This window comes from Hyla sarda, unplaced genomic scaffold, assembly GCF_029499605.1.
Source record: "Hyla sarda isolate aHylSar1 unplaced genomic scaffold, aHylSar1.hap1 scaffold_3069, whole genome shotgun sequence".
Classification (NCBI taxonomy): Eukaryota; Metazoa; Chordata; class Amphibia; order Anura; family Hylidae; genus Hyla; species Hyla sarda.
In genome coordinates, this window is record NW_026609791.1 from 1 (window position 1) to 24,604 (window position 24,604).

Consider the following 24,604-nt stretch of genomic DNA (forward strand, 5'->3'; position numbering starts at 1 on the left):
GTATATATAGGTGTACAGTGTGTAATGTGTGTATATATAGGTGTACAGTATGTAATGTGTATATATAGGTGTACAGTATGTAATGTGTGTGTATATATAGGTGTACAGTGTGTAATGTGTATATATAGGTGTACAGTGTGTAATGTGTATATATAGGTGTACAGTATGTAATGTGTATATATAGGTGTACAGTATGTAATGTGTACAGTATGTAATGTGTATATATAGGTGTACAGTATGTAATGTGTATATATAGATGTACAGTGTGTGTAATGATGACAGCGATCACAGAATGTTACAGACCTTTACTCATTTATTGAGGAGGAAAAGATATAATCCCGCAGTGACATAAGTATTCATACCCCTAACTCAGGACTTAGGTGAAGCCTTATTGGCCTCATTACAGCCTCCAGTCTTCTAGAGAATGATGCAAAACTACAACTGGGAGTTGTAGTTTTGCAACAGCTGGAGCCACCCTGGTTGGGAACCACTGCTTTAGTCCCTTCAGTCCAGGAATGCCTCCTCACTCCCCTTCCCATTCATGCTTGATTGACAGTCACCTGGAAGCCGAGCCCTGTTTGCAAGTCTCATTCCTGCCCTGTGCACATGCAAAGTGTGTGCAAGTACAAGATCCGGAAACAGGGCTCACCTTCCAGCTGTCAATCAAGCTTGAACGGGAGGGATCCCTCTTTGACACTTAAGGGATAAGTGTCTGATTGCGAGAGTTCCAACTACTGGGACCCCCTGCAATCTCCTGCCCGGCACCCCAGCTCTCACCATGCATGGAGGGGGGGGGGGGGGTTGACACTGGTTTGACCCCCAAGATCCCAGTGGTTGGATCCCCGAGATCAGACACTTATCCTTTGGGTAGGGGATACATTTTCCTAAACTGGAGTACCACTTTAATTTAGATTTGGTGGCCCAGATTTATGTAATTGGTTGCTATGGAAAAACCAGACAATCTTCGTCTTGGACAGATTGCTTTATGTTATTCATGTAATTCTCCGAACTCTAAAATGTGGTTCATGATGACCGGTCCTACCCAGCGTGCAGTGTACAGGGACCGTTTGATGTAAAGCCCGGTGCACACTGCATGTTTAAAACCGCTAAATAAAAGACTAAGGCTACTTTCCTGAGTAAGTTGTTTGATGATTAAGAAGATATGATTTGGGATTTAAACCTTTTTCACATTCTGAACATGAATACGGCTTCTCCCCCGTGTGACTTCTCTGATGTATAACAAGATTCGATTTGACTCTATAACATTTCCCACATTCTGAACATGAAAACGGCTTCTCCCCTGTGTGACTCCTCTGATGTCTGTCAAGATTTGATTTCTGGTTAAAACATTTCCCACATTCAGAGCATAAAAACGGCTTTGTCCCTGTGTGAATTCTTTGATGTCTGGCAAGATCGGATATCTGGTTAAAACATTTCCCACATTCTGAACACGAAAATGGCTTTGTCCCTGTGTGACTCCTCTGATGCGCGGCAAGAGCTGATTTCTGGATCAGACATTTTCCGCATTCAGAACATGAAAATGGCTTCACCTCCGTGTGAATTCTCTGATGCCTGACAAGATCCGATTTCTGGGTAAAACATTTACCACATTCCTTACACTTAAAAGGCTTTGTTCCCGTGTGATTTCTCTGATGTATAAGAAGAGCTGATTTCTGTACAAAAAGTTTCCCACATTCTGAACATGAAAATGGCTTTGCCCCTGTGTGAATTTTCTGATGTCTGGAAAGATCTGATTTCTGGATAAAACTTTTCCCACATAAAGAACACGAAAATGGCTTCTCCCCTGTGTGGATTTTTTGATGTGTAACAAGAGTTTTTTTTCTTGAAAAACATTTGCCACATTCTGAACATAAAAATGGCTTCTCCCCTTTGTGAGATCTTTCATGTTCAGCATCTCCTCTGTGATTAATACCTTGTGTCACAGTCCGAGATGAATCATAATATAGAGCCTGTATAGATGACAGATCTTGGCTGTGAATGGCTGAGGTTGTACCTGGGATGATCACATGGTCTTGATATGTATCTTGTGTGATACCGCCATCATATGCCCTCAAATCTGGAGATATCATGTGACCCTCCGATCTCCTGGTGCGGTCATCTGACAAAAGAAGAATTGATTTTTATCCTATTGATAAGTCAGAACCTTTCTGTATAAACAGAAGTAGCAAAATTCAGCTGTATGCGCACTGCGGGGGTGGGCCACACCCTCTTGTGACATCACACCTTGACTTGCATTGAGGGGGCGGGGCATGATGTCACGAGGGGGCATGGCATACCCCCACAGCGCTCACATAGCCAGTGGAGTACCCCTTTAAAGGGGCTATCTGGTATTTGCAAAAATTCATATATTACTGTGTCTGGGGAAAAAACTAAACTATATACTTACCTAACCCTATACTTACCTACCCATATACTTACTATACTTAGATACCCCTATACTTACCTACCCATATACTTTCCTTACCTACACATATACTTTACTTACCTACCCCAATACTTACCTAACCCAATACTTACTATACTTACCTAACCCTATACTTACCTACCCCAATACTTACTATACTTACCTACCCCTATACTTACCTACCCCAATACTTACTATACTTACCTACCCCTATACTTACCTACCCATATACTTTACTTACCTAGCCCTATACTATACTTACCTAGCCCTATACTATACTTACCTACCCCAATACTTACTATACTTACCTAACCCAATACTTACCTACCCCTATACTTATCTACCCCTATACTTACTATACTTACCTACCCCTATACTTACTATACTAACCTACCCCTATACTTACTATACTAACCTACCCCTATACTTACTATACTAACCTACCCCTATACATATTATACTAACCAACCCCTATACTTATTATACTAACCTACCCCTATACATACTATACTAAAATACCCCTGTACTTCCTATACTAACCCCTGTACTTCCTATACTTAGCTACCCCTGTACTTCCTATACTAACCCTTGTACTTCCTATACTTACCTACCCTTGTACTTCCTATACTAACGCTTGTACTTCCTATACTTACCTACCCCTGTACTTCCTATACTAACCCTTGTACTTCCTATACTTACCTACCCCTGTACTTCCTATACTAACCCTTGTACTTCCTATACTTTACACAGGTATTTTGTGTATACAAAAATGTCACGTGTGACATTTAGCGGTACGCCGGTCTGCACTATTTATCCCCGAAGAGATGTTTTTCACCAGATCTGCTTTTTACTCTGCAGAGATACGGGATTTACCACGTGAGACTTTTTCTAAAAGAAAGTCAAAGATTTACTGCATGGCCTTTAATTACGCAAAAAATCTACACCAGAACCGACCTGACACAGGCCCTGCACCATTTACTATATCCGGAGCATGTGCACTCCAACCACACCATCAAAACCTGTGTGTATATATATATATATATATATATATATATATATATATAACATCAGTGCTACACCATCAAGACCTGTATATATGTATATAACATCAGTGCTACACCACATATATAGAATAAAGGCAGTGTAGTCATGTGTATTGATTTAGAAAATCCAAATTAGGAAAATATGGGGGTGCTTTAAAACATAGCATTTAATATTAATACACTAAAATCACACCTCAAAGTATATTAGTGTATAATAATGCCCAACACCAAAATCATATTATTAACTGATACCGATATTCATACCACTGTACGGGGATTAGTGTATGAACAGCCACACCACACTTGTTTACTCCCTACGCGTTTCTGCCCCTATCTTGGGCATCATCAGGGGATTTACCACAAACAATACTTGTGTGGACTTATAAACAGTTCTATATATGAAGGCAGTTACTTAGTTTGAGTAGCACCCGATACATAGTGCTTTACTCAGGGGGTGTAGGGTTCCTGCAGCGGACATAGGACAGTTCCTTATAGTGTCCCGATTACAGTTAACCGCTGCTGCATCTGAACCAGAATCCCGGATGGCACACAAACCCGCAGTGGCGGGGAGCCGTACTGTCTGACGGCTACACTGTGCTCTCACTGTTCATACACTAATCCACGTACAGTGGTATGAATATCGGTATCAGTTAATAATATGATTTTGGTATTGGGCATTATTATACACTAATATACTTTGAGGTGTGATTTTAGTGTATTAATATTAAATGCTATGTTTTGAAGCACCCCCATATTTTCCTAATTTGGATTTTCTAAATCTGTTTAATGCTGGGAGGTATGAGCCCCTTGCAGGCTCTTGTATGTTTCATGCAATAATCTATATAGTCATGTGTATTACCTGCTGATGTGAGGGGCTGCTGATCCTCCATCATGACTATGTCCGCTATGTACTGATCCTTGTGTCCTTCTAAATACTCCCACTCCTCCATGGAGAAATAGACGGCCACGTCCTGACACCTTATAGGAACCTGACACACACAATGATACAGTCATCACCCCCATCCCTTCATAGCGTTACTGTATAATGTCCCAGCATTCCCAGCAGGGTCACCTCTCCAGTCAGCAGCTCCACCATCTTGTTGGTGAGTTCTAGGATCTTCTGCTCATTCATCTCCTCATGTATCAGGGAGTGAGGTGGAGGCCCCGGGATTGGCCTCAGGGTTCTTCCCCATCCTTCACACACAGGGGCCTGATGGTGCCCCCTAGAGGTCTTCTTCACCACTGTGTAATCCTGGTTATGGGGACACAATAATACATATCACTACATACATCCCAGAATCCCTCACCTCTCCAGTCATATCATGTGATTACCATAGAGAAGAATGAGGTCATGTGACATCACTCCCAGAATCCCTCACCTCTCCAGTCATATCATGTGATTACCATAGAGAAGAATGAGTTCATGTGACATCACTCCCAGAATCCCTCACCTCTCCAGTCATATCATGTGATTACCATAGAGAAGAATGAGGTCATGTGACATCACTCCCAGAATCCCTCACCTCTCCAGTCATATCATGTGATTACCATAGAGAAGAATGAGGTCATGTGACATCACTCCCAGAATCCCTCACCTCTCCAGTCATATCATGTGATTACTATAGAGAAGAATGAGGTCATGTGACATCACTCCCAGAATCCCTCACCTCTCCAGTCATATCATGTGATTACTATAGAGAAGAATGAGGTCATGTGACATCACTCCCAGAATCCCTCACCTCTCCAGTCATATCATGTGATTACCATAGAGAAGAATGAGTTCATGTGACATCACTCCCAGAATCCCTCACCTCTCCAGTCATATCATGTGATTACCATAGAGAAGAATGAGGTCATGTGACATCACTCCCAGAATCCCTCACCTCTCCAGTCATATCATGTGATTACTATAGAGAAGAATGAGGTCATATGACATCACTCCCAGAATCCCTCACCTCTCCAGTCATATCATGTGATTACCATAGAGAAGAATGAGTTCATGTGACATCACTCCCAGAATCCCTCACCTCTCCAGTCATATCATGTGATTACCATAGAGAAGAATGAGTTCATGGGACATCACTCCCAGAATCCCTCACCTCTCCGGTCATATCATGTTATTACCATAGGGAAGAATGAGGTCATGTGACATCACTCCCAGAATCCCTCACCTGTCCAGTCATATCATGTGATTACTATAGAGAAGAATGAGGTCATGTGACATCACTCCCAGAATCCCTCACCTCTCCAGTCATATCATGTGATTACCATAGAGAAGAATTAGGTCATGCGACATCACTCCCAGAATCCCTCACTTCTCCGGTCATATCATGTTATTACCATAGAGAAGAATGAGGTCATGTGACATCACTACCAGAATCCCTCACCTCTCCAGTCATATCATGTGATTACCATAGAGAAGAAAGAGGTCATGAGACATCACTCCCAGAATCCCTCACCTCTCCTGTCATATCATGTGATTACCATAGAGAAGAATGAGGTCATGTGACATCACTCTCAGAATCCCTCACCTCTCCAGTCATATCATGTTATTACCAAAGAGAAGAATGAGGTCATGTGACATCACTCCCAGAATCCCTCACCTCTCCAGTCATATCATGTGATTACCATAGAGAAGAATGAGGTCATGTGACATCACTACCAGAATCTCTCACCTCTCCAGTCATATCATGTGATTACCATAGAGAAGAATGAGGTCATGTGACATCACTCCCAGAATCCCTCACCTCTCCGGTAAGCTGGAAGAGTATCTCTATGGTGAGGTGTATTATCCTCTCCGCCATCTTGTCTCTGTCCTTCTTCATCATTGATGGTCGATCAGGAATATTCTCTTCTATAGAAGAATCAGCTGAGAGGATCCTGGATTGTAGGGACCGGAGGAGAGGAGACGATGATGATAGAAATAAAATACAATTTCTGGAGATAATTAGGAAACACGTCGGGAGATACAAGGGCAGATGTTATATTGGATATAATAACTTGTCGGTATCTGTGGTCGGTGCAGTGTCCCACCATGTGGTGTCGTCATGTGACGCTCGGTCATGGGCCGCAGCAATTATTACAGTATAAAGAAGTCCGGACATGTGACGCCCGCTCAGCCAATCACCGGCAGCCGTGATGTCCGCCTCAGACCAGTCGGTCTCAGAAGGTGGGGGCTGCAGCCCTCCGAGGTAATAGACGGGCCCATTCTTGAGGTCCCAGAGGTCGGATCCCCCCTGTATACATTTTATATCCCGGATAACCCCTTTATGTGGCTACACACCCAAAACCACAGAGCCTCAAATAATATCCAAAGTAAACAGGGAACAATGTAAGAATACAAAAACATTAAACAAGACGGGCGGAGGATTACTGCTCCCTCTCGGATGTTTCTATTAGTAACACTAGGGATCGTGCACAGAACTCCAAGGGTGTTGTACTGTTGCCTCGGCAACCTGAGACATAGAATGTGTCGGCAGATAAGAACCATTTGGCCCATCTAGTCTGCCCAATAATCTGATCCTATCAATAGTCCCTGACCCTATCTTATATGAAGGATAGCCTTATACCTATCCCTATCTTATAGGAAGGATAGCCTTATGCTTATCTCTATCTTATATGAAGGATAGCCTTACACCTATCCCTATCTTATATGAAGGATAGCCTTACACCTATCCCTATCTTATATGAAGGATAGCCTTACACCTATCCCTATCTTATATGAAGGATAGCCTTATACCTATCTCTATCTTATAGGAAGGATACCCTTATACCTATCTCTATCTTATACGAAGGATAGCCTGATACCTATCTCTCTCTTATATGAAGGATAGCCTTATGCCTATCCCTATCTTATATGAAGGATAACCTTATACCTATCTTTATCTTATATGAAGGATAGCCTTACACCTATCCCTATCTTATAGGAAGGATACCCTTATACCTATCTCTATCTTATACGAAGGATAGCCTGATACCTATCTCTCTCTTATATGAAGGATAGCCTTATGCCTATCCCTATCTTATATGAAGGATAGCCTTATACCTATCTCTATCTTATATGAAGAATAGCCTTATACCTATCCCTATCTTATATGAAGGATAGCCTTATACCTATCCCTATCTTATATGAAGGATAGCCTTATACCTATCCCTATCTTATATGAAGGATAGCCTTATACCTATCCCTATCTTATATGAAGGATAGCCTTATACCTATCCCTATCTTATATGAAGGATAGCCTTATACCTATCCCTATCTTATATGAAGGATAGCCTTATACCTATCCCTATCTTATATGAAGGATAGCCTTATACCTATCTCTATCTTATATGAAGGATAGCCTTATACCTATCCCTATCTTATATGAAGGATAGCCTTATACCTATCTCTATCTTATATGAAGGATAGCCTTATACATATCTCTATCTTATATGAAGGATAGCCTTATACCTATCATTATCTTATATGAAGGATAACCTTACACCTATCTCTATCTTATATGAAGGATAGCCTTATACCTATCTTTATCTTATATGAAGGATAGCCTTATACCTATCTCTATCTTATATGAAGGATAGCCTTATACCTATCTCTATCTTATATGAAGGATAGCCTTATACCTATCCCTATCTTATATGGAGGATAGCCTTATACCTATCCCTATCTTATATGAAGGATAGCCTTATACCTATCTCTATCTTATATGAAGGATAGCCTTACACCTATCTCTATCTTATGTGAAGGATAGCCTTATACCTATCTCTATCTTATATGAAGGATAGCCTTATACCTATCTCTATCTTATATGAAGGATAGCCTTATACCTATCCCTATCTTATATGAAGGATAGCCTTATACCTATCTCTATCTTATATGAAGGATAGCCTTATACCTATCCCTATCTTATATGAAGGATAACCTTATGCCTATCCCTATCTTATATGAAGGATAGCCTTATACCTATCTCTATCTTATATGAAGGATAGCCTTATACCTATCTCTATCTTATATGAAGGATAGCCTTATACCTATCCCTATCTTATATGAAGGATAGCCTTACACCTATCTCTATCTTATATGAAGGATAGCCTTATACCTATCTCTATCTTATATGAAGGATAGCCTTATACCTATCCCTATCTTATATGAAGGATAGCCTTATGTCTTTCCCTATCTTATATGAAGGATAGCCTTATACCTATCCCTATCTTATATGAAGGATAGCCTTATGCCTATCCCTATCTTATATGAAGGATAGCCTTATACCTACCCCTATCTTATATGAAGGATAGCCCTATACCTATCTCTATCTTATATGAAGGATAGCCTTATACTTACTACAGAAACCTTCCCCCTCTATATAACACTATATCCTCTTGTGGTTGTTTTTCTTCTTTTATATATCCTATTCCTTTATGTATATAAAGTCTCTATCATATCCCTCAGTCTCTTCTTTCTTCTATACATGTTTAGGTCCTTTAACCTTTCCTGGTAAGTCTTATCCTACAATCCATGTACTAGTTTGACTACACAACACAAGTAGTGTCTGTGCTCACCGGACTAAGGAGACGATGTGTGATGACATCACCGGGGTCACCTGACCCACAATAATAATATGAGCACATGTAGTGTCTGTGCTCACCGGACTGAGGAGACGATGTGTGATGACATCACCGGGGTCACCTGACCCACAATAATAATATGAGCACAAGTAGTGTCTGTGCTCACCGGACTGAGGAGACGATGTGTGATGACATCACTGGGGTCACCTGACCCACAATAATAATATGAGCACAAGTAGTGTCTGTGCTCACCGGACTGAGGAGATGATGTGTGATGACATCACTGGGGTCACCTGACCCACAATAATAATATGAGCACAAGTAGTGTCTGTGCTCACCGGACTGAGGAGACGATGTGTGATGACATCACTGGGGTCACCTGACCCACAATAATAATATGAGCACAAGTAGTGTCTGTGCTCACCGGACTGAGGAGACGATGTGTGATGACATCACTGGGGTCACCTGACCCACAATAATAATATGAACACAAGTATTGTCTGTGCTCACCGGACTGAGGAGACGATGTGTGATGACATCACTGGGGTCACCTGACCCACAATAATATGAGCACAAGTAGTGTCTGTGCTCACCGGACTGAGGAGACGATGTGTGATGACATCACTGGGGTCACCTGACCCACAATAATAATATGAGCACAAGTAGTGTCTGTGGTCACCGGACTGAGGAGACGATGTGTGATGACATCACTGGGGTCACCTGACCCACAATAATAATATGAGCACAAGTAGTGTCTGTGCTCACCGGACTGAGGAGACGATGTGTGATGACATCACTGGGGTCACCTGACCCACAATAATAATATGAGCACAAGTAGTGTCTGTGGTCACCGGACTGAGGAGACGATGTGTGATGACATCACTGGGGTCACCTGACCCACAATAATAATATGAGCACAAGTAGTGTCTGTGCTCACCGGACTGAGGAGACAACGTGTGATGACATCACTGGGGTCACCTGACCCACAATAATAATATGAGCACATGTAGTGTCTGTGGTCACCGGACTGAGGAGACGATGTGTGATGACATCACTGGGGTCACCTGACCCACAATAATAATATGAGCACATGTAGTGTCTGTGCTCACCGGACTAAGGAGACGATGTGTGATGACATCACCGGGGTCACCTGACCCACAATAATAATATGAGCACATGTAGTGTCTGTGCTCACCGGACTGAGGAGACGATGTGTGATGACATCACCGGGGTCACCTGACCCACAATAATAATATGAGCACAAGTAGTGTCTGTGCTCACCGGACTGAGGAGACGATGTGTGATGACATCACTGGGGTCACCTGACCCACAATAATAATATGAGCACAAGTAGTGTCTGTGCTCACCGGACTGAGGAGATGATGTGTGATGACATCACTGGGGTCACCTGACCCACAATAATAATATGAGCACAAGTAGTGTCTGTGCTCACCGGACTGAGGAGACGATGTGTGATGACATCACTGGGGTCACCTGACCCACAATAATAATATGAGCACAAGTAGTGTCTGTGCTCACCGGACTGAGGAGACGATGTGTGATGACATCACTGGGGTCACCTGACCCACAATAATAATATGAACACAAGTATTGTCTGTGCTCACCGGACTGAGGAGACGATGTGTGATGACATCACTGGGGTCACCTGACCCACAATAATATGAGCACAAGTAGTGTCTGTGCTCACCGGACTGAGGAGACGATGTGTGATGACATCACTGGGGTCACCTGACCCACAATAATAATATGAGCACAAGTAGTGTCTGTGGTCACCGGACTGAGGAGACGATGTGTGATGACATCACTGGGGTCACCTGACCCACAATAATAATATGAGCACAAGTAGTGTCTGTGCTCACCGGACTGAGGAGACAACGTGTGATGACATCACTGGGGTCACCTGACCCACAATAATAATATGAGCACATGTAGTGTCTGTGGTCACCGGACTGAGGAGACGATGTGTGATGACATCACTGGGGTCACCTGACTTACAATAATAATATGAGCACAAGTAGTGTCTGTGCTCACCGGACTGAGGAGACGATGTGTGATGACATCACTGGGGTCACCTGACCCACAATAATAATATGAGCACAAGTAGTGTCTGTGGTCACCGGACTGAGGAGACGATGTGTGATGACATCACTGGGGTCACCTGACCCACAATAATAATATGAGCACAAGTAGTGTCTGTGGTCACCGGACTGAGGAGACGATGTGTGATGACATCACTGGGGTCACCTGACCCACAATAATAATATGAGCACAAGTAGTGTCTGTGCTGACCGGACTGAGGAGACGATGTGTGATGACATCACCGGGGTCACCTGACCCACAATAATAATATGAGCACAAGTAGTGTCTGTGGTCACCGGACTGAGGAGACGATGTGTGATGACATCACTGGGGTCACCTGACCCACAATAATATGAGCACAAGTAGTGTCTGTGCTCACCGGACTGAGGAGACGGTGTGTGATGACATCACCGGGGTCACCTGACCCACAATAATAATATGACCGCTGCCCATCACATACCTGACCTGTAGAGGACTGTGCAGCTGCTCTGTGGATACAGGACCTGCGATGATGTCACAGTCATGTGATCAGTCACATGGAGGGGAGGAGTCAGGGGATCACATGACCAGGTAGGTGTTCTGTGTACACAGGACTCTGCAGGATGAGATGAAGTCTATGGGGAGATGTATCAAACCTGTGCAGAGGAAAGGAGAGCAGTTACCATAGCAACCAATCAGATCATTACTTTAATAAAAAAAAAGGCCTCCGAAATCCTGTGTGCATGTAGTGGAGCTGTCTCTGTGTGATGTGTATGTAGTGGAGCCGACCATGTGTGATGTGTATGTAGTGGAGCCGTCCGTGTGTGATGTGTATGTAGCAGAGCCGTCTCTATGTGATGTCTATGTAGTGGAGCCGTCTGTGTGTGATGTGTATGTAGTGGAGCCGACCGTGTGTGATGTGTATGTAGTGGAGCTGTCCGTGTGTGATGTGTATGTAGCTGAACAGTCTGTGTGATGTGTATGTAGTGGAGCCGTCCGTGTGTGATGTGTATGTAGCGGAGCCGTCTCTGTGTGATGTGTATGTAGCAGAGCCGTCTGTGTGTGATGTGTATGTAGCGGAACAGTCTGTGTGATGTGTATGTAGCGGAGCCGTCTCTGTGTGATGTGTATGTAGCAGAGCCGTCTCTATGTGATGTCTATGTAGTGGAGCCGTCTGTGTGTAATGTGTATGTAGCAGAGCCGTCCGTGTGTAATGTGTATGTAGCGGAACAGTCTGTGTGATGTGGATGTAGCAGAGCCGTCTCTGTGTGATGTGTATGTAGCAGAGCCGTCTGTGTGATGTGTATGTAGCAGAGCCGTCTCTGTGTGATGTGTATGTAGCAGAGCCATCCGTGTGTGATGTGTATGTAGCAGAGCCGTCCATGTGTGATGTGTATGTAGCAGAGCCGTCTGTGTGTGATGTGTATGTAGCAGAGCCGTCCGTGTGTGATGTGTATGTAGCAGAGCCGTCCGTGTGTGATGTGTATGTAGCGGGGCCTTCTCTGTGTGATGTGTATGTAGCAGAGCCGTCCGTGTGTTGTGTATGTAGCAGAGCCGTCCGTGTGTTGTGTATGTAGCAGAGCCGTCTCTGTGTGATGTGTATGTAGCATAGCCGTCTCTGTGTGATGTGTATGTAGCAGAGCTGTCTCTGTGTGATGTGTTATGTAGCAGAGCCATCCGTGTGATGTGTATGTAGCAGAGACGTCCGTGTGTGATGTGGATGTAGCAGAGCCGTCCGTGTGTGATGTGGATGTAGCGGAGCCGTCTCTGTGTAATGTATATGTAGCAGAGCCGTCCGTGTGTGATGTGTATGTAGCAGAGCCGTCCGTGTGTGATGTGTATGTAGCGGAGCCGTCTCTGTGTGATGTGTATGTAGCAGAGCCGTCCGTGTGATGTGTATGTAGCAGAGCCGTCCGTGTGATGTGTATGTAGCAGAGCCGTCTCTGTGTGATGTGTTATGTAGCAGAGCCATCCGTGTGATGTGTATGTAGCAGAGCCGTCAGTGTGTGATGTGTATGTAGAAGAGCCGTCCGTGTGTGATGTGTATGTAGCAGAGCCGTCTCTGTGTGATGTGTTATGTAGCAGAGCCATCCGTGTGATGTGTATGTAGCAGAGCCGTCTCTGTGTGATGTGTTATGTAGCAGAGCCGTCAGTGTGTGATGTGTATGTAGCAGAGCCGTCCGTGTGTGATGTGTATGTAGCAGAGCCGTCTCTGTGTGATGTGTTATGTAGCAGAGCCCTCCGTGTGATGTGTATGTAGCAGAGCCCTCCGTGTGATGTGTATGTAGCAGAGCAGTCTCTGTGTGATGTGTATGTAGCAGAGCCGTCTCTGTGTGATGTGTATGTAGCGGAGCCGTCTCTGTGTGATGTGTATGTAGCGGAGCCGTCTCTGTGTGATCTGTATGTAGCAGAGCCATCCGTGTGTGATGTGTATGTAGCAGAGCCGTCCGTGTGTGATGTGGATGTAGCAGAGCAGTCCGTGTGTGATGTGGATGTAGCAGAGCCATCCGTGTGTGATCTGTATGTAGCAGAGCAGTCTCTGTGTGATGTGTATGTAGCAGAGCCGTCTCTGTGTGATGTGTATGTAGCAGAGCCGTCTGTGTGTGATGTGTATGTAGTGGAGCTGTCTCTGTGTGATGTGTATGTAGCGGAGCCGTTCGTGTGTGATGTGTATGTAGCAGAGCCGTCCGTGTGTGATGTGTATGTAGCAGTGCCGTCTCTATGTGATGTGTATGTAGCAGAGCCGTCCGTGTGTGATGTGTATGTAGCAGAGCCGTCCGTGTGTGATGTGTAAGTAGCGGAGCTGTCTCTGTGTGATGTGTATGTAGCAGAGCCGTCCGTGTGTGATGTGGATGTAGCAGAGCAGTCCGTGTGTGATGTGTATGTAGCAGAGCCGTCCGTGTGTGATGTGTATGTAGCAGAGCCGTCCGTGTGTGATGTGGATGTAGCAGAGCAGTCCGTGTTTGATGTGTATGTAGCAGAGCAGTCTCTGTGTGATGTGTATGTAGCAGAGCCGTCCGTGTGTGATGTGTATGTAGCAGAGCCGTCCATGTGTGATGTGTATGTAGCAGAGCCGTCTCTATGTGATGTGTATGTAGCAGAGCCGTCTCGATGTGTATGTAGCGGAGCCGTCCGTGTGTGATGTGTATGATGTGGATGTAGCAGAGCCGTCCGTGTGATGTGTATGTAGTAGAGTCTCTGTCCTCCCTCTTCAGTCCTCACCGACCTCCCTCTGCCGTCCTCCTTCTGCTGTCCTCCCTCTGCCATCCTCTCCATCCTCCCTCTGCCATCCTCTCAGTCCTCCCTCTGCCATCCTCCGTCCTCCGCTGCCGTCCTCTGCTGCTGTCCTCTTCGTTCTCTCCTGCTGTCCTCTCAGTCCTCTGCTGCTGTCCTCTTCGTTCTCTCCTGCTGTCCTCTCAGTCCTCTGCTGCTGTCCTCTTCGTTCTCTCCTGCTGTCCTCTCAGTCCTCTGCTGCTGTCCTCTTCGTTCTCTCCTGCTGTCCTCTCAGTCCTCTGCTGCTGTCCTCTTCGTTCTCTCCTGCTGTCCTCTTCGTTCTCTCCTGCTGTCCTCTCAGTCCTCTACTGCTGTCCTCTTCGTTCTCTCCTGCTGTCCTCTCAGTCCTCTGCTGCTGTCCTCTTCGTTCTCTCCTGCTGTCCTCTCAGTCCTCTGCTGCTGTCCTCTTCGTTCTCTCCTGCTGTCCTCTCAGTCCTCTGCTGCTGTCCTCTTCGTTCTCTCCTGCTGTCCTCAGTCCTCTGCTGCTGTCCTCTTCGTTCTCTCCTGCTGTCCTCAGTCCTCTGCTGCTGTCCTCTCAGTCCTCTGCTGCTGTCCTCTTCGTTCTCTCCTGCTGTCCTCTCAGTCCTCTGCTGCTGTCCTCTCAGTCCTCTGCTGCTGTCCTCTCAGTCCTCTGCTGCTGTCCTCTTCGTTCTCTCCTGCTGTCCTCTCAGTCCTCTGCTGCTGTCCTCTTCGTTCTCTCCTGCTGTCCTCAGTCCTCTGCTGCTGTCCTCTTCGTTCTCTCCTGCTGTCCTCTCAGTGCTCTGCTGCTGTCCTCTTCGTTCTCTCCTGCTGTCCTCTCAGTCCTCTGCTGCTGTCCTCTTCGTTCTCTCCTGCTCTCCTCTCAGTCCTCTGCTGCTGTCCTCTTCGTTCTCTCCTGCTGTCCTCTCAGTCCTCTGCTGCTGTCCTCTTCGTTCTCTCCTGCTGTCCTCTCAGTCCTCTGCTGCTGTCCTCTTCGTTCTCTCCTGCTGTCCTCTCAGTCCTCTACTGCTGTCCTCTTCGTTCTCTCCTGCTGTCCTCTCAGTCCTCTGCTGCTGTCCTCTTCGTTCTCTCCTGCTGTCCTCTCAGTCCTCTGCTGCTGTCCTCTTCGTTCTCTCCTGCTGTCCTCTCAGTCCTCTGCTGCTGTCCTCTTCGTTCTCTCCTGCTGTCCTCTTCGTTCTCTCCTGCTGTCCTCTCAGTCCTCTACTGCTGTCCTCTTCGTTCTCTCCTGCTGTCCTCTCAGTCCTCTGCTGCTGTCCTCTTCGTTCTCTCCTGCTGTCCTCTCAGTCCTCTCCTGCTGTCCTCTTCGTTCTCTCCTGCTGTCCTCTTCGTTCTCTCCTGCTGTCCTCTTCGTTCTCTCCTGCTGTCCTCTCAGTCCTCTCCTGCTGTCCTCTTCGTTCTCTCCTGCTGTCCTCTTCGTTCTCTCCTGCTGTCCTCTTCGTTCTCTCCTGCTGTCTTCTTCGTTCTCTCCTGCTGTCCTCTCAGTCCTCCGCTACTGTCCTCTCCGTCCTCCCACTTGGGTCAAGCAACAGACATTGGGGACAACTACACTACACAGCGGGGAAAAACGACTGTCCACTGACCAAGATGACCATCAACTCATTCAAATGACACCAGAACAGTAGGATGACATCAAGTGACCTACAAATAGACCTGCGCGTCTGCCGGGAGAAACTGACACACTCCACAATTTTTCTGTCTTGGAAATGTCACAAATGTTTATTATTTTTATTAGTAAATTTTGAACTTGTTAATTATTTTCTCTTAAATAGATAAAAAATAAACAAGTGAGATGGGAAAACTAACATTTAGTTGCACAATAATCGTCCAATAATCGTGCGCACGTAAACATTCTCCTAGGAAAGACAAAACCGGCGTGTCTACTTTCTTACATATTCAGGTTTAAGGTTTAGTAACACTGTAGACTCATGGAGAACATCGTAACTCTTCAATATTAAAATGAATCCTCAGAAATACAACTTGTCTAATAAATGTCCACATAGTGTATCCTCAGAGCAAAGAAACACGTCGGGAAATACACTGACTCACTTGGGGGTGTGGCTTAACCATGGCGGTGGTGTGAAGCTGCGTCGCTGAGCTCGTCGGCTAGTTACCCGGACCAGCATTAATTGGGTCCCCGTCTCCTCCATTGGAAGACCCAGCTAGCTTAGCCCCCTTTGTGACTCGCTACCCTGTACCATGCACCTCGCTATCTTGTAGCCGCAGTGGAGTGCTGCTTTGTGTCGCGGGGAATGCCAGTCCGCCGATGATCTGCAGTGAATCTGCCGTATCGCATGACACAGCGCTCCAAGATCACGGATACAGCTCGTCGCGGAGGCCCTGCCGGGGTTCTTTAGTCAGCTGACCGCTCGACTGTTACTGCTCGCGGAGGCGCGGAGTCACGTGATTCTCGGGTCTAGGAGAGCGAACTGAGACAGCTGTAAGGGTCCATTCACACTGAATAATTCAAGACGAATTTACTCGAGAAATTCCTCTTGAATTCTCTGCTTAGAAATAATTAACATCTGCTTTACCATTGACTTACTCGGCACTGTTCACACTGCGTACATTCCGCTTGTGGAATTCCGTTCCGCTAGAAAAAAGAACATGTTCATTCTTCTTGCGGAATACGCGAGCAAAAGTCCATTGAAGTCAATGGTAAAAATGTTTCCGCTTGAAATCGTTTCCGTTTGGAATCTGCACGAAATTTGCGTGGAAATTCTGCACGAAAAAAAATTAATAAGAAGGGAAATTCCGCGGCAGAATTTTTACGTGAGGATTCCTCTCCTATTTCTCCATGTGAACGCACCCTAATGTAGCAAGGAGAGACCGGGGGACGTCGCGAGGATACAAGGGGACGCAGCTCGCAGGATGTCCTGGGCGCAGCAGGTAGCAGCCGGGGGGCAGGGCTCCAACTTGAAGGTAACGAATTACGGCACAATGCAAATTAATCTGATCATCCAACTGACCTTAGAGGGGAAAGTCTGCAGAATGAGATTGAAGGGGCCACAAGAAAACCCAGGCAGAGCTTAGACAATACCCTGGGAGGAAGAGAACTGGACGACATACAGGAAAGCTGGGTGACGTGGGAGAGGAGGGGGGAAGATTCGGAGGAACAAAGACATCAACCCCGGGAGACGCTCAGGGTGGGACACATTCTGAATGTTTGCTACACTAAAAGTGGCCTAGATAGTGCTCAACAAACACAGCAACAGGCAGTAACGGAAATAAAGGCAGAAAATGAACAACTGACAAATCACATTACAGAAAACGCAAACACGGTTACGGAAACGAGAGACCACGAAAATGATTCAACAATTACAACATATTATGAATGGATGATCAGGAGAACAGAGGAAGACGGAACAATAGACTGAAGGGGCGGCCCGACCTATATCTACAGGACGACGGGTGACGGTCATTTTTAATAAGATAAATCATCGTGCAGGCAGCAAGACTAGAGGCTTCAGTAGAATTTGGGGGTGTACAGGTATATGTATTTACTGACTTTTCCACAATGAGACGCCTTACGCATCCATTACTGACAACAATGAAGGAAGTGGGAGAAATTTATCGCTGGGGTCCCCCGTTTCATCTCGTGGTGAAGGAAATACGGAAACCTTTTTCCTACATAGACATGAGGACCTGCCTGAACTATTTGTTTTCCTAAATATAGATCCTATAGAGATACCAGATTGGCTGGAGTGGTCGCCTCTCAGGGGATCTTCAAGAGAGAGGGGAGATAACCCCCCCCCCCCCCCCCCACACACACACTTAAAGGGGTACTACGGTGGAAAATGCGGTCTATCGCAAGCCCTTTTCCGACAAGAGAGAGGCCCCCAACAAACCTTACCCTTCACCTCTGGCCCAAAAGGTACCTGCGAGGTTCCAGGTTCGATGCCCCTTTTCGCCGAAGCTACTAAGGGACCACAAATGCTCCCGGCATCCCCCTTGGTGTTAGCCGAGGTATCTGCCCGTAGAGCCGATAACGGTAGGTACCCTGCCCATGCAGAAATACCCGGGGTGTTTGCAGGGAGGTGTGGAACCTGATGGCCACACACACCTCCCCTAGACCGCTAGGAGGGACACCCTGAAGGGCTACTGCATCCTGACAATACTGTGGACACAAAACACGCAAAGTGACACAGTGACAAAAAGAAAGAAATAAGTGAATGTGCAGATATACTGCCCCGACATCCGGCCGGATCTATAAACAATTCTCTGATCCTAGTCAGAAGGCCGGGAATCAAGAGGTGAGTGCCACAAGGTGAAGAGATCATGGTGCCCGTACTTCCACTCAGTGAGTCAATACTCCCAGTGAGTTTCGGCACCTTTGGGTCACCACTCCCCGAGGCACTAAAATACCTTGGCTCTCTCGGCCTTTTGGCTAAGATCAAGTGTAGTATCTGTTCTTATCAGTGGTTTAGTCTTTGCCATTGATGTAGGATGGGTGCTGCATGGAGGAGCAGGTGTATCGGGGAGTTCCGGGGCTGGTCTCGCCATGAGGTTGGGGGGGGGGGGGGGTGTAGAGCCGAGATACTTCTGTGCCTCGGGGAGTGGTGACCCTGAGGTGCCGAAACTAACTGGGTGTTATAACTCGCTAAGTGAACGCACTGCACCATTACTCTTCACCTTTGGCACTCACCCTTGGTGTCCCGGCCTTCTGGCTAGGATCAGGGAAATTTTTATAGATCCGGCTGGATGACCCGGCAGTATATCTGCACTTATCCACTTATTATTTTTTGTATGTCACTGTGACACTTTACGTGTTTTGTGTGTCCACAGGATTGTCAGGGTGCGGGGCCCTTCTGGGTGTCCCTCCTGGCGGTCTAGGGGAGGGGTGTGTGGCCATCAGGTTCCTCACCTCCCTGCACCCACCAGTATACGGCTACGGCGGAAAGGGGCATCGAACCTGGATTCTTGCAGGTACCTTTTGGCCCAGAGGTGAAGGGTAGGTTTGTTGGGGGTCTCTCTCCTGTTGGAAAAGGGCTTAGCGATAGACCGCATCCTTTGTGCACGTTTTTTTAGTGTGACACATTTGCACTTTTTCTTGCACTTTGGGTGCCTCGGCTCTAAAAAAAAATTAATAAATAAATAAACTACCTCGGCTCTAGACCCTCTCAGTCTCATGACTAGACCTGGAGGTAACTGGTCACATCGGGGCAGCTGTCGAGCTGATTCTTCAGAACCAGCCCCGGAACGCCCCGGTACACCTGCCCCCTACCATGCAGCGCCCATCCCCACCAGCTCCACACCGGCATGAAACCGATAAGAACCAATACTACACTTCATCTTAGCCAAAAGGCCGAGAAGGGTAAAGATTTTTTAATAGAAGTAATTTACAAATCTGTTTAACTTTATGGCACCAGTTCATTTAAAAAAAAAAAAAAAAAAAGTTTTGCACCGGAGTACTCCTTTAAAGTTCTTTCGTTAGAAGAGCCCTAAGGAGAGAGACTCTGGTTACTTTAGGGATGAAGGGTAGTGCTAGGTGGGAGGGGGGTAGATGGGAAAGGGGGCATAAATATATAAATAGATATAAGACAATTAGAGAAATGTATAAGCGGTAGGTTGTTTTCCGCAGTTGGTTTGACGCTCACATTATTGAAGAGATCATTTTTGGTTTATCTTTTGGTTGGCGTCCAAACTTCTCTTCTCTCCCCTTTTCCTATGGGATGGGGTAATAGTACCAGCAAAAGGGAGGGAGGGTTATGAGGCTTACAACCTTATAAAGAACTTTGTGTCACTGTATTGTGTGTTGTGATTATGCATGAAATTTAAAATAAAGAATTAAAAAGAACAAATAATATATATATATATATATATATATATTATATACACTGAATGGTTTGTTTATTAGTGACGCCCCATCTAGTAACACGTTAGACGTTCTTTGGGCATTAGAATCACAACGAATAATTATGGCATATATCTCACTAGGTCAGTGTTTCCCAACGAGGGTGCCTCCAGCTGTTGCAAAACTACAACTCCCAGCATGCCCGGACAGCCTATAACAGTAACAGTTGTTCTAATTGTAAAAAACGGAACAGAAAAAGCCAATGACTATGTCCCTGTGTGAGTTTTTAGATGATTACGCAGATATGATATGTGTATGAAACATTTCCCACATTGTGAACATGAATACGGCTTCTCCCCCGTGTGAGTTCTCCGATGTGTAACAAGATTTGATTTAGCTCTATAGCATTTCCCACATTCTGAACATGAATACGGCTTCTCCCCCGTGTGACTTTTCTGATGCTTATCAAGATTTGATTTAAATCTAAAACCTTTCCCACATTCTGAACACGAAAACGGCCTTTCCCCCGTGTGACTCCTCAGATGTCTATCAAGATTTGATTTCTGGCTAAAACTTTTCCCACAATCTGAACATGAATACGGCTTTGTCCCTGTGTGAATTCTCTGATGTCTGGCAAGGCCTGATATTTTGCTAAAACATTTCCCACATTCTGAACATGAAAATTGCTTCTCTCCTGTGTGACTTCTCTGATGTGTAAGAAGCGCTGATTTCAGCATGAGACATCTGCCACATTCTGAACATGAAAAGGACGTCTCTCCTGTGTGAATTTTCTGATGTCTAGCAAGGTCCCATTTTCGGTTAAAACATTTCCCACATTCCATACATGAAAAAGACTTTGTTTCTGAGTGACTTTTCTGATGTGTAACAAGAGCTGATTTCTGGGTGAGACTTTTTCCAGATTCTGAACAGGAAAATGTCTCCTCCCCTGTGTGGGCACTTTGATGCTCAACAGTCTCAGATGAATCGGAAATTACAACCTGTATAATAGCATCAGATGACAGATCTTCATTGTGAAGGGCGGAGGGGGAAACGGGGATAATGGCGTACTCTTCACATGTATCCTGCTTGATTCCACCATCATATGCATTAAAGTCTGAAGAGATCAGGTGTCCCTCTGAGCTCCTGTTAAAGTCATCTGCCAATAAATGATTTATAAATTATACAAATATTTATAAATATATACAAATTGCAAATTGTGTTGACCAATTCAGATATTGAAGGGATACTCCAGGGAAGTATGTGTGTATGTATATATATATATATATATATATATATATATATATATATATAGCCCCAAAGCCACCCTACCTGGATATTTTCCCTGTAAACCCTCCTGCTTGATATACATGGCTCCTGTGGCCCCTGTTGTCTTCTCCGACTGCTTGATATTCTTTGCCATTTTTCCTAGCCCTGCCTACATCTCCCAGCAATCATTGCAGCTCTGCTCTGCCAGCCAAATCACTCTGCGAGAGCAGACCCCACCCTCCTGCTCTGATCAGCAAAGAGAGGTTCGGTGTCTGATTGGCTAAGGCTGCACACATACTTCCCAGCTAAAGGGAGCATGACTCATCAGTGCAGGGTAGAAACCACATGGTCTGCGTCTGTCAGGAGGGTGGGGGCTCCTTTTAGAGAGGGATTTGGACAGAGGCAGAGTGGATGGCTGGATGAGGTCATCCCCTCGCTTCATGCATGTAAGTGACAACCAAAGAGGGGAAACTGCTCTATATAGCCAGTTAAATAGGTTGATGAGAGGGAAGGGGTGGACTATGGGTTTAGTTCCCTGGAGTACCCCTACTATAACAGTGTAAGGAAAACAGATCACGGTATAACTGTAGACCTCATGATACAACCTAAGTCAGTGGTCCAAAACTGTGGCCCTCCAGATGTTGCAAAACTTCTACCCCCAGCATGCACGGACAGCCAATGGTTATCCCCTATCTGACTGCAGGGACCCCCATGATTCCTAGAACGAGGAATCATGGGGGTCCCAGCAGTCAGATAGGGGATAAACCTCAAGTCACTCTCTAATTCTCTATGGCAGTGGTCTTCAACCTGCGGACCTCCAGATGTTGCAAAACTACAACTCCCAGCATGCCCGGACAGCCGTTGGCTGTCCGGGCATACTGGGAGTTGCAGTTTTGCAACATCTGGAGGTCTGCAAGTTGAAGACAACTGCTCTATGGGGCTTCCGTTCATTGCTGAGCTCAGTGCCCAGAAAGGTTTGTAAACCCCATAGAGAAAGAATGTTCATTCTGGGGGACATTTTCTATCTGTTTTCAGGATTATTAGGGGTCCCAGTGGTCACCCCCACCAGTTAGCTTGTTATCTCCTATCCTATGGATACCTTGTGAAGATGGGAATATCTCTTCATGCTGCCTGGTCTATCCTCTCTGTTTCTGTCACTGCCCATAGGGGAACTCTGACTCCCTTCCTGATGGGTAAAGGGTGACTGCACATCCATAGTGCTGCCATTGGGCTACAAACAGACTCACATGGTATGGATGCCATCAAAGTCTACTGAGACCGGTTCTACTGAATTTCCAGCTGCTGGTCCTCCATCACGTCTGGTCATATCTATGGCTGCCCGTCATATCTGGTCATATCTATGGCTGCCCTTCATATCTGGTCATATCTATGGCTGCCCTTCATATCTGGTCATATCTATGGCTGCCCGTCATATCTGGTCATATCTATGGCTGCCCGTCATATCTGGTCATATCTATGGCTGCCCGTCATATCTGCTCATATCTATGGCTGCCCGTCATATCTGGTTATATCTATGGCTGCCCGTCATATCTGGTCATATCTATGGCTGCCCGTCATATCTGCTCATATCTATGGCTGCCCTTCATATCTGGTCATATCTATGTCTGCCCGTCATATCTGGTCATATCTATGGCTGCCCGTCATATCTGGTCATATCTGGTCATATCTATGGCTGCCCGTCATATCTGGTCATATCTATGGCTGCCCGTCATATCTGGTCATATCTATGGCTGCCCGTCATATCTGGTCATATCTATGGCTGCCCGTCATATCTGGTCATATCTATGGCTGCCCTTCATATCTGGTCATATCTATGGCTGCCCTTCATATCTGGTCATATCTATGACTGCCCGTCATATCTGGTCATATCTATGGCTGCCCTTCATATCTGGTCATATCTATGGCTGCCCGTCATATCTGGTTATATCTATGGCTGCCCTTCATATCTGGTCATATCTATGGCTGCCCGTCATATCTGGTCATATCTATGGCTGCCCGTCATATCTGGTTATATCTATGTCTGCCCGTCATATCTGGTCATATCTATGGCTGCCCGTCATATCTGGTCATATCTATGGCTGCCCGTCATATCTGGTCATATCTATGGCTGCCCGTCATATCTGGTTATATCTATGTCTGCCCGTCATATGTGGTCATATCTATGGCTGCCTGTCATATCTGCTCATATCTATGGCTGCCCGTCATATCTGGTCATATCTATGGCTGCCCGTCATATCTGGTCATATCTATGGCTGCCCGTCATATCTGGTCATATCTATGGCTGCCTGTCATATCTGGTCACATCTATGGCTGCCCTTCATATCTGGTCATATCTATGTCTGCCCGTCATATCTGGTCATATCTATGGCTGCCCGTCATATCTGGTCATATCTATGGCTGCCCGTCATATCTGGTCACATCTATGGCTGCCCTTCATATCTGGTCATATCTATGTCTGCCCGTCATATCTGGTCATATCTATGGCTGCCCGTCATATTTGGTCATATCTATGGTTGACCGTCATATCTGGTCATATCTATGGCTGCCAGTCACATCTGGTCATATCTATGGCTGCCCGTCATATCTGGTCATATCTATGGCTGCCCTTCATATCTGGTCATATCTATGGCTGCCCGTCATATGTGGTCATATCTATGGCTGCCCTTCATATCTGGTCATATCTATGGCTGCCCTTCATATCTGGTCATATCTATGGCTGCCCGTCATATCTGGTCATATCTATGGCTGCCCGTCATATTTGGTCATATCTATGGCTGCCCTTCATAACTGGTCATATCTATGGCTGCCCGTCATATCTGGTCATATCTATGGCTGCCCGTCATATCTGGTCATATCTATGGCTGCCCTTCATATCTGGTCATATCTATGGCTGCCCGTCATATGTGGTCATATCTATGGCTGCCCTTCATATCTGGTCATATCTATGGCTGCCCTTCATATCTGGTCATATCTATGGCTGCCCGTCATATCTGGTCATATCTATGGCTGCCCGTCATATTTGGTCATATCTATGGCTGCCCTTCATAACTGGTCATATCTATGGCTGCCCGTCATATCTGGTCATATCTATGGCTGCCCGTCATATCTGGTCATATCTATGGCTGCCCTTCATAACTGGTCATATCTATGGCTGCCCTTCGT

General features: G+C 45.7%; 1 protein-coding gene and 1 pseudogene across 2 annotated transcripts; one reads left to right on the top strand and one right to left on the bottom strand.

The window, feature by feature from the left end:
* Window positions 1-160: 160 nt before the first annotated feature.
* LOC130328345 (zinc finger protein 84-like) lies at window positions 161-21,309 on the bottom strand. 2 transcript variants are annotated; one of them, XM_056553449.1, is made up of 6 exons: window positions 21,154-21,309; window positions 11,594-11,768; window positions 6,216-6,348; window positions 4,541-4,720; window positions 4,328-4,457; window positions 169-2,119 (listed from the first exon to the last, which is right to left on the bottom strand). In XM_056553449.1, exons 3-6 carry the CDS (start codon window positions 6,294-6,296, stop codon window positions 1,125-1,127), a joined length of 1,386 nt encoding a protein of 461 aa, XP_056409424.1. In that variant the 5' UTR covers window positions 6,297-6,348; window positions 11,594-11,768; window positions 21,154-21,309; the 3' UTR covers window positions 169-1,124. The 2 variants fall into 2 exon arrangements, with proteins under 2 accessions (XP_056409425.1, XP_056409424.1); XM_056553450.1 differs by lacking the exons at window positions 4,328-4,457; window positions 4,541-4,720; window positions 6,216-6,348; window positions 11,594-11,768 and having other exon boundaries at window positions 161-1,915; window positions 20,454-21,309.
* LOC130328347 (U2 spliceosomal RNA) lies at window positions 18,728-18,820 on the top strand (annotated as a pseudogene).
* Window positions 21,310-24,604: the final 3,295 nt, after the last annotated feature.